General features: G+C 39.8%; 1 protein-coding gene across 6 annotated transcripts in view; it reads left to right on the forward strand.

Annotated features, from left to right (window-relative positions):
- The window catches only part of LOC106051892 (putative amine oxidase [copper-containing]), a 41,012-nt gene that overhangs the window by 11,005 nt on the left and 12,656 nt on the right, over positions 1-17,351 (forward strand). For 2 of the 6 annotated variants that reach the window (XM_056004332.1, XM_056004333.1), the window contains exons 5-12: positions 2,158-2,354; positions 2,884-3,022; positions 4,156-4,312; positions 5,400-5,463; positions 6,412-6,533; positions 7,459-7,638; positions 8,799-8,949; positions 10,340-10,489. In XM_056004332.1, coding sequence (XP_055860307.1) covers positions 2,169-2,354; positions 2,884-3,022; positions 4,156-4,312; positions 5,400-5,463; positions 6,412-6,533; positions 7,459-7,638; positions 8,799-8,949; positions 10,340-10,489 — 1,149 coding nt within the window. In that variant the 5' untranslated portion in view covers positions 2,158-2,168. The other 4 variants (XM_056004334.1, XM_056004335.1, XM_056004338.1 and 1 more) reach the window with 4 other exon arrangements.

The following is a 17,351-nucleotide window of genomic DNA, read 5'->3' on the forward strand; positions in this document are numbered from 1 at the left end:
TAATGTAGGACTGTCAATACAACTGCAATTCAAACGTGTTGTGACATAGGTGCTAGACAGATTTCATATGGAGATGAAGGGCAGATTCCAAAGGCTGGAAAGAAAATGGATACCTTTGGGTTTTTTTTTTGAACCAAGACACCTGTTAGAAGACACGCTTGTGACAAACTGTGCTACTTTTCCTGTTTGTATGATGAAATAAATGGAAAATAGCTTTTTCAATGATGTCATTGATGCACGAGCCCTTTTCATCAACAAACAGTAAAACAATCACCAATAGACATATTGAGGAAACAGGCTTTATATGGGAATTGCGTGTGCTCAGACTTTGCAACCTCCTCCGAATACCGCTAACTCAGGCCACTTCCATTACGACATTACGTCATGTGAGAGATCATTCTCAAAGCTCAAGCTATCAAAAAGTATCTTAGGAGCACAATGACGCAAGAAAGGCTTATCATGGTTTTAATGTCAGTGAAGTCACAAATACTAGAAAGTATCGTTGTAGTTGATGTTATAGATGTCTTTGCTGCACAGAATGCACTACGTGAAGCGATATCAATTTAGATTTGTCACTTGTGCATTATTTAACTAATAAACAACGGTATTATTCATTAAAAGAGTCTTGATGATTACTTTTTGTTAAGTTTACTGATATACTGAACCAATTTGATTTGGGGCTTATATATTTTTGCGTACATTATCTCATGACATATGTCGAATGTCAAAATGCAAGGGGCCCCCAAAGAGGTCAATCCCCCCGGGCCCCCAAATCCCTAGTTACGCCCCTGGTAAAACATTTCTTTCTTTTATGTTTAAAACACTCATAAGTGTCCGATAAGTGTCCGATAAGTGTACATGTCATTATAACGTTTATAAAGCTTTAATTGCCCAACCAACAGCTTGTAGCCGTAGTTAGAGCATACTACATAGTTTGGTCGCTTGCTTAGAGAAGAAGCCAGCATTTTGGATCTATATCAGAACTAGGTAATAGTTACATTAAAAAGTTCTAAATATTTTTTTCTAATCGCTTATTCTGCAAACATCATGAGCAAATATACAAAAACTAACGCTGTCTGTCTATCTGCCATTCTGGTAAACAGTTTTTACACTTAATTTTCTATGTAAAAAAAAAGTGAACTGTCTAGGAGCCGACCTACGTTTACCCTTAAAAATGAATTGTTAACAATTAAAAACTGATTTAGAGATAATTTAATCAGTATAGTGTATTAACTACTCAATAAAATACATATACATAAAGGGGTGGGCAACCTTTTTGTTTCGAGGGCGGCGTTAAAAAACTAATTGGGAATGGCGGGCCGCATATAGATACTCTAGCTAACTGTGTAGAATGTCTTTTAGTTCATATTTAAACTGTATTATATTCACGTTTCTTTTTTTTCCCCACTCCAAAAATTACAACAAGAGTTATTTTATTTTTTATTTTACTTTTTACACTCGTGCATAATGTTCCGGAACTGTGAAACTATATTTCTAGTTGTTACCCCTATGACGGCTGTCAAATTATAGTCAGTCAACATTTACCAGTGATTGTGCTTGTTTAGTTTCCAAAAAAAAAATGCTCTATCACTGAATGAGACAATATATGTTCCGGAAGTTAAATGTTGGGACGAGCGAAACATGCCCTTGTGGAGAATCACCAGAGAATGCTGACCATGTCCTTCAATGGTGCATACTAAATCAAGTGACCCGAACAAGACTCTGGCCCCAAAACCCTCCAAAGACCATTCCGAGAACTGCCTGATCTGGAAACCACTGCGCGGTTCATCTCAGGTATAGAATTACTGATCTGAACCCACCAACATGTAAAATGAGAACATAGAAGAAGAACAGATGTATGTGTACTCAGTGTGAATAGCAGCAACTTTTTTTAAGTGTAGAAAAACAGCTTCTGGCACCCATAAGACTCACGTAGAAGTAATGACTGGAACTTCTCTTTGCTTGGAGTTATGTCCTCTGGAGCTGAATTTCGAAATAAAAACAACACCATCTCTTCCACGAGATTCGAACCCAAAATCCCAAGGTTCAAAACCCAACCACTCAGCAATCTTTCAATACACGCTACCCTTAATTTCGTTACAAGATTGTATTTTAACTTCTCTAAAGGTGTCAACCAATGTCTCATTTCTACTTCAGATCTAATTGGAATGGCTACTTTTTGCCTGGGTATGATCGCTGCTCTTGTGGTATGGTGCTTCCTAGGCATTTCGGCAGGGGAAGAAACCCAGATACCAATCTGTGGATCTCAGAACCCAAACGATAACATTATTGACCTTACTGAGCCGATCAATCCAGGACCATTCCACGACCTAACCAAAGTGGAGATAATTAAGGTAAAAAGGTTTACCATTGACATAGAAATAGTTAAGCAGGCTTCTCACTCATTTAAGATCATTTTACATGTTTCAAGTATCAATTCCACCTGTTTGCCCCCTTTATCTACATTCGCCAATGATCTGTAACTTCTTTTGCTTAATATGCCAATGATTCAGCACTTTTCTAAACATTACACTCATGATTAAACTTCTACATTACCATTTTCTTATAATTTATATGAAACTCTATTCTCTACATTTACATATAATTTATTTCTTTTCTAAATATTTTCCCATAATTTAACTTCTTTAAACTCTTTTTGCCCATAGTTTGACCCCTGTCACTACTTTGCTTATGATTTAAAATCTTTTCTCTTCACTTGCCCATGATTAAACTCATTTCTAATCATTTGCCCATGTTTTAATTTAACTTCCTTCAATCTTTTCTGTCCAGAATTTGATTTTTTCTCTCTACATTAGCCCATGATTCAACTTTTTCTCTCTACATTTGCCCCTGATTATACTATGTTCTTTACATTTCTTTAAGTTGAGAGAATTTCTCGAAAATGATACGCAAATCAATACATCCAAATTTGAAACACGAATAATAAATTCCAGTTATATTTATATGGCTGACCTTTACCCTCCCTCAAAGGAGAACACTTTGAGCTTTTTAAAAGGAATTGGTGAGTTTTCAATATTGCATATTCTAAGTTTAATAACATAGTTGTACTAAGTAGGTTTTATGATTGCTTAATATTGTGATAGTCGCGAATTGTCAGATTAATAATGTAATGTTTCATATGGCGCAATGGCCGAGACGTGTAGCCAATTAACATTACACATTGGCCGGTTATTGTGAAGCGAAAACGACCAGTTCGCGAAATGACCGGCCAGATCGCAATTTGGCTGATTAGGGATTTTGTATCTAACATGATGCACTTGATTGTGTAGCATGCATTTGTAAAACAATGGAACTTGTGTCATTCTTCTGTGCTCCATTAAAGTATTGACCAGGCTATCACTTATGACGTACTTTGGTCCTTGATCAGATCGATGATCATCTACTGATTAGATATAATTATGTATATATTGTTATTTACGTTTTAGAACTTAATTGGAAAAATACGTTTGTTTTGTTTTCTCCATGTTCAATACTTTCAATGTAAAGTCACCTTCAATCGTCATGACCATGATTCGGTGATTCGGTGTGTTTTAATTAATTCAGGCCATTTCTTAACAAATATAACTAATGGAAAAGGGGAAAAGTGTATGTATGTATATATATAACATATATTGTTGTAATGCCTATGCCGAATGTATATGTGTTATATAGATAAGTTGAGTGGAATTGAAATAAGGGCTTGCACCTTTCATGACCAACATTCATAGACTTCTAAAAGCAGAGAATTCCTTTTGGGGTAGCGAGTGGGACAACCGCCCCAAGCCCCTCGCCATACGGAAGCCCCGCGATAAAGATAATCTTTTGTCATCTTCAGCACATCGTTCTACTGTTATTAGCCCCCGCATTGTTAAGACCGCTTCTGCTAAGAAAGAGAAAAAGAAAAAGAGAGAGGAGAGAGAGATTAGAGAAAGAAAGAGAGTCGAAGATATTTTATGAAGATTTATTGAATATGCATTTTTAAAAAGATATGTTGATAACTTGTATTGCTACTTATAGTATTTATTTGTAGGTTGAATGTGTTAAAATTAAAAACAAAAAAATACTTCTCTACAATATTTAACTAATACCTAGATCTATAAATAGATAAGTGCTAAATTGGAAACTAGCATACACTAATGTTCTAACGTTTTTCAGGACCGCAGCCTCCAAGAGAAGCCAGAGTAATGATGTTCAGGGGTGACAAATCTCCACCTGTTGTGGAAGAATACAAGTGTGGCCCTCTGCCAGATGTGCAAGTCTGTCAACTAATACGTTTACCTGGTCGTAAAAATCCAGTACCATTTGCTTATAGGTTAGAGAGAGCGTTTACAAGGCCTACTTATAAGTGTGTTTGTGTCGTATCGTATGTCAGTTTTGCCAAATTCATAAATTATAACATAAACAAGATTACAAAGAAAGTTTGTTAGGAAACACAAACTCAAGATTGACCCCTGAAGTGAATCACTTATGTAGGTAAAAATACAGGTCTCAATAATTTCAGCATGAATATCAGAAACTATAAACTACAAAAGACTACAAAGTATCAGGGACTGTAACTCTATCTCCAAAAGAGACCTTTTTATTTCGAAAATAAGCTTCCGATCCTTTTTTTTTTTTATTGTTGCCACTTATTACAATATATAAGTCAAGTTTCCGTTTCGGACCTTGCGATCTATAGGGCAGATAATATTTGTCATCTATTTTCATAGACGGCGGTTAACTTGGGTGTTATGTGACCAGCACAACGACAAACCGCTTTACTTTACCCAACTAATGTCAGGTAACCATTAGTGTTGGGTGTACTCAAGGGTGCCCTACAAGTTTCGAAAAGAAGTCTCCAAAGAGATTCAAACGCAGGACCCTTCGGTTTGGAGACTAAGTCCTTTACCACTCGGCCACCGCGCCTCCACAATATCTCTACTTATAACTAAATACGAATAACATCACATTATATGCGAACAATTGATTTTGCCAGAGATAGCAGCTCTTCTGGCTTTAGAAAGATTAGAGCTGGTACTTGTCAGATACTTGGGTCGTAGTGGCTAAGTGGTACAGTGCTTGGGTTTCTTTTGTTTGATAAATCCATGTAGTACATATTAAATTGTATGTCACTTTGCTTTAATGTACATTTCATTAAACATATATAAGATTTCGCAATCATGGGGAAAAAAAACAAACATTTAAAAAACATTTAAAGCGGTTGATTTTCAACAATGCAATATTAGTTAAGCAGGGAGTCTACCGAAAAATGGAAAATATGGCTAGGGGTCTACACTATAAGTTTGGAAACCACTGATGTAATTCTAGACTGAATTTTTTTCCCCTACCTTTTTGTTGTCAGCATTTTTATAGAAATCTGTATGGTCATGTATTTGGTATGAACCTTTGTTTTTTTTCAGACCGTATGACAAAACTGAATTTCACTTTATTGATGTCTATATATTAAAGCCACTGAACCAGTCAGTAAGTTCATTTCTACCGGCCATCGTATCGAAAAGTTGCAATATGATTTATGCTCCTTGTCTGTTCATTTGTTCCTCTGTCTGTCTGAGTAAGTTATGAAAAACTTTAAATAAAGCTATTATATTTGACTATTGCCTGTATCAAATTTGGTTTATGTCGTCAAAGGTTCTCACCGTGCACAGAGACTAGCAGCTATCACTTTTTTAAAGCAGATACATGTGTTTTATTTTAGTTTTTCAAATGAATGACAAAATGTAAGCCTGCTAGGCCTGTGCAATTTGTAAGCACACACTTAACAATTATTAAAACAAGATTAAAGCGATATTTTTCTTATATGTAAAGTGTGCATGTGTTTCTGATTTAGGCTAACCTTAACCCTAACCCCAATAGGCTTCCACGATGACCTGCTAACGACTGATGAAAACCCAGCCTAAATCTTTATGATCATATCACTAGGTCCTCAGGGCTTTCAAAGATCTTCCTTCATGGAAAATACTCGAAAAAAAGAAAACAAAAGGCTTACAGAGAAAGTGATGGGAAAACAAAAATAAAAGAATGAACAGGCCTGTCATTGAAAAAGATTCTTTCCAAAGCAAAGAAAACAGAGAAAGACGTCAACAGCTCATATGTGGTGCCCCGAAGGTTCAAAAGACTAATGGATAGGTGATAGTTAAACCATGAGTATAACTAGATAGCTAGATGGATTGTATAGGCTGCATGGATTCTGGTGTAACCACGAGGAAGTCTATCGAAGCTGAGGAATTCGAAGTCGACACTCCTGACTGGGAAAAAGCTAATCGCTCTCAGTGAATACCGGTATAACAAAAGTAGACCATCAGCGAAAACAAAGTAATTTCTAAAAAAAAAAAAAAAAAAGCATGCAATAAAGTATATTTAATTGATTGACAATTCACCTCCTAACATTATACTTTTCTAATTTCTTCCAAGATCTACCAGATTTTAATGGAGAGCTACAACTCAACCTTTTGTTTACCGCCACACTCTCCTGCTTGCCTAACGTTTGGTTTCCTGCCCGTGGGAACAGCTTTTCTAGGAGACAGTAATAAAAGGTAGATCACTTTGTAATTGTATAATGACTTTTACAGCTAATTAATAATGGCGATGTCTTGATTCCGAAGATAAAAGATGAGTGCAGTGTTTTACATGGGTGAGGAAGCCCAGTTGAGAAATACATGATTTTGTTATCTTATACTGACAGATCATTACTTGCATGTCATTTACATTTTTACGACTTTATCGTGTAAAATCAATACTCAAATCAATTGTCTTTATTTGTTTTAGTTCAAGCATATTAAAGACTTTTCTTAGGGAACAAAAGCCTACTCCTAATCCTAACTTGAAAATTAAAAAAAAAAACTACTAACTTTAATTGTTTTCGCTGCTTCAATTACTGCCAGTTTATTTTACCAAAAAAAAAAATCTGACAGCACCATATACATACGTAACTGTCGGACAATAAAGTTCCGCTATACTGTCCATAGCGGCGTTCGCAAGGACATAGCTGCGGTCTTTTAGGGCACGTATATCCCGTATGGGGGGCGAAAGTATGCCAAAAGAAGTCTATTTTGGTGAGCTAAAAGGTGGCCGACGTAATAGATGTGCCCCACGGAAACGCTTTAAAGACCATCTTAGACGCCAACTTGCCTTAGCTGACATAGAAGAGAGCACATAGTTACATGCAGCTTCCGAACGAGACAGCTGGAGGTCACTCACAAAGGCCGGGGTATACACATTTGAGACAAAAGGAAAATCCGCTACCGAGGACTGGCGCAGACGGAGAAAAAAAAATCTTAATCGACCATCGGCGGACAATGGTTATGCTTGCCTTATGTGTGGCAAAATATGTAGGTCACAGATGAGGATGCGTGTTCACGGTAAATACTGCATTACTTACTTCGTACTCGAAGACAAGCCTTACTATTATATACATACGTGATGAATCCTGTTATAAACTAAAATGTGTACAATCCACAGACGGGCATGGATGAGTTTCAGCTATGACTTGCCCTTTAGTTCCATTCACCCCGTTGATTTTGGCATCCTTATTAATTTGGACGACGCAGATGCCAGCAGATGGAGAATTGAAAAACTTTGGTATGCGGGTCAAATGTTTAACAGTGTTGGACATTTGATTGATCAATATCAGAACAACAAGTAAGAATTCAATTTAAAAAGAAAAACTTCGATTTGTTTTTCGTTTCAACTGATTATGTCCCATGCAGAGGCGTAGTGAGAGAGCTGGGGTAAGGGGCACGTTGCGCCGGGCACTATCCTCAGAGGGGTACCTATATATGTTCATGGTAATAGGGGGAAGGGGCGCCAATAAAGTACCTTGCCCCCGGACTCATGTTTTGCTCATTACGCCTCTGGCCTCATGAACAATGAGATATAAATAAGACATGCTGTAGAATGCGAGATACAGTTTTGAAATCTAAATATAATTTTTTTCAATTAGATTTTTAGAACATTGTTTGTGTATTGAAGTTCTTAAAAACTTTTTAAAATCTAGCAATATCACATTTTTGAATCTATCAATCTATAAAGACTGAGTCTATCAAATCTTTACAAAATTTAGAATCTTTACGACATTGTCTATACGATTGTGACGATCACACTTGCCGGTGATTATATTATCAAACTTGACAATTCAATGAAGTAAAGAAACATCTCTGTATTTATTTCCAAACTTCTTTAATAATACTGCTTCAACTTTCACATAAAGTTAACTTTTCAATTCAATAACAACTTGACTTGATACTTCATAAATAAAACTTAAAGATACATGAAACTTCACTTAGTATAACATTCAGCTTCAACTAATAATATTACTTCAACTAATGAAACTTTAATTAATGGACCCGCTAATATTACTCTACCAAACTATTACTAAGTGAGGACTAAGCGAGGACCTACCACTCTATCAAACCATTCTAAGCGAGGACCCCGTCTAACTGACTTTCCCCTAATTTATACCTTTCTTAATCGTACATTCCAGAATCATGGACACTTCTCCCCTTATTATTTTAGTAACTTTGACCTTGTAGAAGCTGACTTATGCTATTTTTTTCCCTTATCCTCTTTCTTTGATTGGATGCCTAAAATTAACTTCTTACGCTGGACAGCACTGGCTTGACCTTGAGCTTCAAGAAACTGGTCGAAATAGGTCACAGACTCGACTCGTGACAAAGATCTTCTAAATTCTGAATCTACCCTAATCTTTAAAACTTATTGATGATTTCACTTTTCCAGAACTTTCTACTAGTTTTATCATTTTCTTATATTTTTATCGACTAATATTTTCGTCATTACAACAGAATTCATAAGATAGTATTGCACAAACTGGTGGACAACGCAGAACTTTTCTCAAGTTTACAACTACGAGGTGATCCAGTTCCACAGAAACCTCAAAGACCTCCACTCCAAGTGGAGCCTGATGGGAAAAGATATTCCTTGGTCAACAGGGAGGTAAGTTTACGTTATACAATAGGATCATCTTGTTCAATAAAGAGTTTAACACTTTAAGTCAACAAAAAATCGTTTGTATTATTATTTACTTTTTAGAAAGCCGCAATGTTATTTGTTATTTGTAAACTTTCAAACATTTATTTCAGCGTCCAGCCAGTTCATTTCGTGGTAAATGTATGAATTATACTAAAGCAATGGATATAAAACATCAATTAGATAACATAACGCTATCTATATGGGAATTGTTGTAATTGACCTCATTATGGGAATGACATAAATGACATCAAATACCACAATAACTAACGGCCATAGATATCAGCTCGGCTTATGAACCAACGTTCAAGAGTTCAAATACTGGCAAAAGCTGTGTGTTTGATTTGAGAACATAGCGATACCACATGGGAACGCAAACAGAAGGCGATCTTCTTTGACGAACTTAAAGGAGGATAGCGTCATAAGGTGCTCCCCCCCCCCATTCCACGTAAGCGCTATAAAGATCAACTCAGACGCAATTTCGGCCTCACTGATATAATTGAAATAGCTGGCAACAGATGGCCTTTGAGAGAGACAGTTGGAGGGAGAACTCGTACAAAGGCTGCGGGGCAAACATTTGAGACTCAAAGAAAAGACATTATTGAAGACAGTTACAGAAGACGTAAAGAAAACGTAGATAAGACAGCCAGCGTACAAGGGCTTTGTCTGCACGACGTGCGGGAAAATATGCGGGTCGCAATTGGGTCTGCATAGTATCCTTAATCTTCGGAATCAAAGACATTGCTATTATAGCGATACCTAATAGGTACTTAACTTAAGTTGGGGAAAGTAAAGGAGGTTTGAAGGCGCACTGCCCGAGCGGCGTCCTCTTTAGCTGATGAACAAACAAACAAATAAGTTCCATCAAACTTAAGCAGAGTTTGTCAAGTTAAAAGAGGAACGTTGAGTCAACAGTTTTACTTTACCTGAAAACTATTCAGGAAACAAGAAAAATATAAGAAAGAGTTTTAAAAAAGCTTAACTAAGGGGAAAAACTAAAAATATCAGCCATATATCTCAATACTATTTGATATTTTCCCTTTTTATTTATAAAACAAAAATAATTTATTACCACTATTTAAATTAACTAATTAGTTAATTCTTGTTGCTCTTAAGAGCAATGAATAATTGTTGGGAACATTGAAGAACTGCACAGAATTCCTAATTGATTTGTGAAAAGGAAGTGTGAGAAATAATATGTTCAAAAATGTTACCAGATAGACAGATGGTGTTGATATAAGATTTGTAAAAATGTATGTATTTAAAGTTTCAAATAAAATATATATTTGTAAAAGCCAATGAAATGCCTGTAACTTATGCATATAATTAAATGCACATAGCTTACATTTTCTTTAAGGTGACATACATGAACTGGAAATTCAACTTCAGGATGTCCGCCCTAACAGGACCTGTCCTGTACAATGTGAGATTTAAAGGGGAGAGACTCGTCTATGAGATGGGACTTCAAGAAATAGCTGTGTTTTATTCTGGGCCTACGCCTTTAACGGTTTGTAAACTATTTTAGAATGTTAGCTTTCTAGAATTCATTTCTCAATTGTATTCTGTTATATTTCATTCACAGCAGGCAACTCTTATTTTGTCCATGTGATTAGAAATATATTTGTCTTTAAGTAAAAGAAGTCTGCCAAAAGAATGGGCGCAGGGGTTTAAACTCAAAACCTCTTTTGGCAACGCTCAAGCGTTTGGAAAGCGTAATTTGCTTTTGTTATATTAAAGATGTATTTTTTAGCTTCAAACCCCGCTGGCGGGGGGTTTAAACTCAAAACCCCTTTGGCTACGCTCATAGATTTAAGAGTGTGTAATTTTGAATGCATAATATGCTTTTTTTTTCATATTGAAGAGTTATTTTTATTCCGATGAAGGGGGGTTTAAACAAAAAAACTGAGTCAAAACCCTTTTAGCTACCCTGATAACATTTTGAGTGCGTAGTTTGCTTTTTTTAAAAATATATTAAAGAGGTATTTTTTAGCTTGAAACCCTACTGAAGAGGGGGGGGAATTTAATCTCAAAACCACTTTGTCTACGCCCATTGAATTTTGACTGTGTAATTCGCTTTTTTATATTGTAAACTTTGGAGTGGGTTTTAAAATTAAAATCTTCCTTAACTATGCTCTTGGAATTTAGGGATTGTCGTTTGCATTTTTTTTTGCTTTGTATTATAGAATAAACAAAATGAAAGACTCTTTACTAGACAAAATATTTTGCAAAAAAAAAAAAAAAAAAAATATATAAAATTAACATATGCCTTATTGCCCCACTCTTACCTTGCAAATAATGTAAACTTTGTCTATGGACTTGTTAGTCAGCACAAAGCCATATTTTTACTGTATCTAACTGATGTTAGTGCGGCCTTAGATGTCTTGGATAATTCTTACCCACTACTTATCCACCACGAAGCCTTTGTGTGATAAAGAAGTCTAAACAAACGTTTATAGTTCTTTCTTTTTTAACTTTAATTTTCTAAAATTTCTATGTTATCTTATCTTATATAATACAGACGTTACTTCAAAAAAAGAAGATGATTACGTCCTACGCCTCATGCATTTAGTCATGCATAATAACCAATGACTCAAATTCTGCCAAGTCACTGGTTTTCCTGGCTAGCTCAGGCAACCCATTTGTGACAGGTGGGGAAATGTGACGTGTGTTTGGCACGTTTTATGTCTAGGGGATAATTATTTTTAATGCTATCACACCCCACTTATCAGCATATGAATCGGGAGCAGACACGCAACGAGACAAAGCAATGAAAGATAGATACAAAAGTTAAAATAAAGGATATTTATTTACATAAATATACATATAATAATAAAAAGGGGGGGGGGTTTGCATCTATCTCTAGTATATCCTATGTTTAATCATCACTCTTGCACATAATAAGAGAGTATGTCACTTTGTCCTCTGACTTAGCTGGTATTCCTGTTGATGTCGCAGCTGGCTGTGTCCTGGCTTGAGGTTCTGCAGCTGGAGGTGGCGCTCTAGCGGATAGAGGGACGCCGGCGATATAGTTCTTGTGGAGTCTCAATCCCCAAAATCTATTATCTGTAGTGGGCACAGTAGGGCGGGTGGCCGGCTACCGTGGGCACAAGGTTACTGCGGGCAGAGCTGATCTGCCGTGGGCAGCGTAGTTGACAGGATATGTCCAGTGAGTTGCAGAGGGTTGGCGTAGCTATGACGTCTCACCCAGATCTGAATCCATAGGGACGTCGCACCTAATAGCTTGACAGGTGGGCTGTCGAATAGGCGAGCAATGCCGATAGCGCCAAGTGGTAGAGTTGAGTAGATCTCAGTAGGCAAATGCAGCGCTGAATAGCACTAGGCACAACTGCAGGTAAATGGATCGTTGATCCAGTAACTAGGCAATAGGTGATTCTTGATAGCAACTAGGCAAGTGCAGCGCTGATTAGCACTAAGCACATAGATAGGCCAGTAGGCAAATAGGCGGGTAAGTGATCCGATAAATAGGCAGGTCTCAGTAGGACAGTGCAATGCTGGATAGCACTCAGCACATAAATAGTAGGTGATTCTTGATATCAAACAATTAGGCAGACACCTGATGGAGGGCCAGTGAGAAATACACAATGCACTAATTAAATATAAATGAACTAGGCAAAATACACATGATAATATCCAATGGAAATAGCACAAAGTAATTGAGATGGAACTTGTGATTAAGTTCGGCTTACCACCAGGTATTCCTCTAGGAGAAAGAATAAGTGATATAGTCCAGACTCGATAGCTCGTATGAGAATGAAGGAGGGTCTGGCCCGATTTAAATCTACTTATATACAGGCCTGGAGAATGTGGGCGGACACAGGAAACGTCCTAGGCTAAGAATTAGCTTACACGTGGGTGGAGTCCGACAAGCGACGCACCTTGGTGTATCACGCGGTATGTTGACCAGGGTAATCTCTTAGATCAAAGAGAGACGTGAGAGAAGGGGGGGGGGGAGAAGGATTAGCTTGTATTCAAACCAAGGTGGTGTCAACCGCGGCTGTCAGACATCCTGTCGATAAGATCAAGGTCTGAGCGTATCTTTGCCCCGGTCAAGGGAAGATAAATGAAAGGACTGGCCTAATTTTCTCCAAGGTGGTGGACTAAGTCTAGCCTGGTAGAGAGGAAAAGGTGTGGCGGGTGAATGATTTAGGGGTTGGATGGGGAAATAATTAAAATAAAATAAATAAATAAGGAAAAATAATAATTAATGCTGTGATAAATTTGAGTGACTCTGACAGCGAGTTTTTGACTTGTCACATACGCCGCCGCCAAGATGGATCTATCGCAGAAAGATCCATAAAGTGCGAGCAGACTGATGTCACTCTAACTTTAAGATCAGTTGTTATCACAGCATTAGAAAAAAAAAATCTGGAAAAATAAGGGGTAGCCATGCCAGGAGGAGAGTCTGTCCAAGTCTGTCCGTGGTCTACTTTCCGTCCCTAAATATGTAGTCACCTGGGTGAAACCTTTGGGGTTGCTTGGGAGAGTAGATTGGGCGATTGGGTGAGTAATCATTCCTTCCTGGGGCGGATTGGGGAGGGTGATTGGGGCTTAGGCGGGGTGCCCAAGTCACGTGTGCTCGTTGGGGCTTGGCTCCGAAGCCGCTGTGAGGCGCTTCTTTGCGAGAGTAAGTAGTCAGCTTACCTCGGTATCGTCTGACACGATCAATGTCAGGGAAGAGTGGCCTGATAAAGAATGTGGAGTTCTGCCGGAGAACGTCCCCACGAGTGCAATAATGTGGCTTGCATCGTGGCTTCCTGACATGGTCAATGCCAGGGGAAGGTCGATATTGAATGGTGGCTGAGGAGCCAGGGTGAGAAGTGTTTTCACGAGCGCGAGGGTTCGGCTTATCTCGTGACTTCCTGACACTATCAATGCCAGGGGGAGGTTGATTTGGAATGGTGGCTGAGGAGCCATAGGGAGAAGTGTTTTCACGGGCGCGAGGGTTCGGCTTACCTCGTGACTTCCTGACACTATCAATGCCAGGGAGAGGTTGATTCGGAGTAGTGGCTGATGAGCCATGGAGAGAAGTGAGTCCACGAGAGCAAGGGTTAATCTTACCTCGGGGCATTCTGACACTGTCAATGTCAGAGGAATGTTGCATGATTTTGGCTGAGTAGCCTGGGTCAAGTGGATCTTCACGAGTGCGCGGGCACACTTTAACTCGTGACTTTCTAGCAATGTCAATGCCAGGGTGAAGTGGTTTGAGCTTCGCTGATGAGTCGGGACTAGGCGTATTAGCGTGGCGACAAGGGCTTCCAACCAGCTGGTTGCTGCCACGTTTCTGCTTCGTCGATCTACCAACGGGCAGAGAAAAGTAAGGTTTGTTGACTACTCCAAGAGGAACATATTTTGAGCCTAGAATGAAGTCATACACTGGCGTGTCCATGACGGCGGCATCAATGGTGCCATGTACGTATCTGCACTCCACGTGCACCCTCGCGACAGGTAGAACCTGCGGAGGAGTGGCACGGTCTATAGACTGGATGGTCACTGTTCCACCAGTGAGATCCGATGGGTCAATCAGTGCCTTACTTATAACCGCGCCGAACGAACAGCCTGAGTCGTATAGGCCCAAAACCTCAACACACTTAGCCAGAATGTTCTCTACTCCCGGAGGAGAAGAGATGGGGTGAGGTAGCACCGGTGGGAGTTCTAATCTGCTGAGATCAACGGCAGTGGGTTGAGGAGCCACGGCCATCGTGGAGACGACGTACGTGTCCTCCTCTAGTTGGTCAAATGGATCAATCACAGAGGGTTGAGGGACTGGCGCCACCATTGATAGGGTCCGTGGGGCCTGCTGCTGCCGATGTGGAGTGGGTCTACTGTCACGCGCGCCATGACGTGAGTCATGCTGAGAGTAGTTGGCCTGGTTATAGCGAGACTGGTGGTTGGGGCGGTTATTGTGGCTATGAGGGGCTGATTGCCGACCTGGTGCCTGGTTTTGCTGGGGAGTTTTAGGAGCAAGGTTGGACTGGGCAGGAGAAGTTGGTTGGTCTGTTTGCTGGTCTGTCGCGGTTGCTTTACCTTTTAAGTCCTTACGGGCGTTCAAGTACCGGTCAGCGGCGGAAGCTATGTCAGCGGGCGCGGTCGCTTGTTGCTCCCTGACATAAACTCTGACCTCTGGGGACATGCATTCCAACAGCTGCTCAGAGAGTATGAGGCATGCTAGGCCATCAAAAGTCTCTGGCAATTGGCTGAGAGCGTGCCACCTGACAAGGTACTTGTCCAGCCTTTCGCAGAGGTTGCCGTAGGTCTCTCTGCGTTCGAGGCGGGAACTTCTGAACTTTTTGTGGTAGGCCTCGGCGGTCAACTCGAACTGGACGAGTAGCGCCTGCTTGAGGGCTGCGTAGTCCTTTCGCTGGCCGGAGGGAAGTTTGGAGTAAACCTCGTAGGCTTTGCCTCGGAGGCATTGGGATAGCCGGAAACACCATTTCTCCTCTGGCAGACCGTAAAAGCGTGCTACTTCCTCAAATCGGACAAGATAAACTTCGATGTTCTCTGTCTTGTCGTCGAAGTGCTCCATTGGCATGTGGGGTAGACCGTTCAAAGAACTTTGAAAGGATGCTGGGCTAGCCGGGCGGGACTCGGAAGAAGCCTGGCGGGCGGCCTCGTTCTCTTTGTCCGCGGCTATCTTTTCTCTCGCCGTTATTTGTTGCTCTCTTTCTCGCTCGGTGACTTCTCTTTCTTTAGCAATAGCTATTTCAGCTTCCTTTCTTTCCCTTTCTTTAGCAATTTCATTATCCTTTTCCTTCATCGCTAGTTCATGCTCCCTTGCTAATCTTTTTTCTTCCTTTTCGTCTTCCTTTCTTTTTTCTTCCTTTTCGTCTCTTTTAAGCGCCTCAAGCTGGGATCTCACATATTCTTTCCGTTCTGCTTCATCGTCAAAGAATTTAGCCTCATCCATGATATCTGCTAAACGCTGCTTGCGGTCAGGTTCAGCCTTGGAGCGAGTGCCACTGGCCATGGTTGGGTATGAGGGGGATAAAGCAGAATATAGAGTAAGAGGTGGGGACGAGGAAGGAACTGCTGAAAGCAATTACTAAGAAGTTATAGGGAAGAGTGCAAAAGGAATGTGGTGTCTGCCTACGTTAATCACAAAGTTCCTGCAAGAAAATATTACACATGAAATGCAATAATAATAATAGATAAAATATGACAAAAGTGACACTCTTGATAATGCGAAGTGATGATACTTATAAATATTTTAAGAAAAAAATATTGAAATGGAATTTAGTTATTGCTGCCTGTTCGTGCCTGCTGTACTAATGGGTTAAATCCACGGACGGGCTCGCCAAAATGTGACAGGTGGGGAAATGTGACGTGTGTTTGGCACGTTTTATGTCTAGGGGATAATTATTTTTAATGCTATCACACCCCACTTATCAGCATATGAATCGGGAGCAGACACGCAACGAGACAAAGCAATGAAAGATAGATACAAAAGTTAAAATAAAGGATATTTATTTACATAAATATACATATAATAATAAAAAGGGGGGGGTTTGCATCTATCTCTAGTATATCCTATGTTTAATCATCACTCTTGCACATAATAAGAGAGTATGTCACTTTGTCCTCTGACTTAGCTGGTATTCCTGTTGATGTCGCAGCTGGCTGTGTCCTGGCTTGAGGTTCTGCAGCTGGAGGTGGCGCTCTAGCGGATAGAGGGACGCCGGCGATATAGTTCTTGTGGAGTCTCAATCCCCAAAATCTATTATCTGTAGTGGGCACAGTAGGGCGGGTGGCCGGCTACCGTGGGCACAAGGTTACTGCGGGCAGAGCTGATCTGCCGTGGGCAGCGTAGTTGACAGGATATGTCCAGTGAGTTGCAGAGGGTTGGCGTAGCTATGACGTCTCACCCAGATCTGAATCCATAGGGACGTCGCACCTAATAGCTTGACAGGTGGGCTGTCGAATAGGCGAGCAATGCCGATAGCGCCAAGTGGTAGAGTTGAGTAGATCTCAGTAGGCAAATGCAGCGCTGAATAGCACTAGGCACAACTGCAGGTAAATGGATCGTTGATCCAGTAACTAGGCAATAGGTGATTCTTGATAGCAACTAGGCAAGTGCAGCGCTGATTAGCACTAAGCACATAGATAGGCCAGTAGGCAAATAGGCGGGTAAGTGATCCGATAAATAGGCAGGTCTCAGTAGGACAGTGCAGTGCTGGATAGCACTCAGCACATAAATAGTAGGTGATTCTTGATATCAAACAATTAGGCAGACACCTGAGGGAGGGCCAGTGAGAAATACACAATGCACTAATTAAATATAAATGAACTAGGCAAAATACACATGATAATATCCAATGGAAATAGCACAAAGTAATTGAGATGGAACTTGTGAT

This window comes from Biomphalaria glabrata, chromosome 11, assembly GCF_947242115.1.
Source record: "Biomphalaria glabrata chromosome 11, xgBioGlab47.1, whole genome shotgun sequence".
Lineage (NCBI taxonomy): Eukaryota > Metazoa > Mollusca > Gastropoda > Planorbidae > Biomphalaria > Biomphalaria glabrata.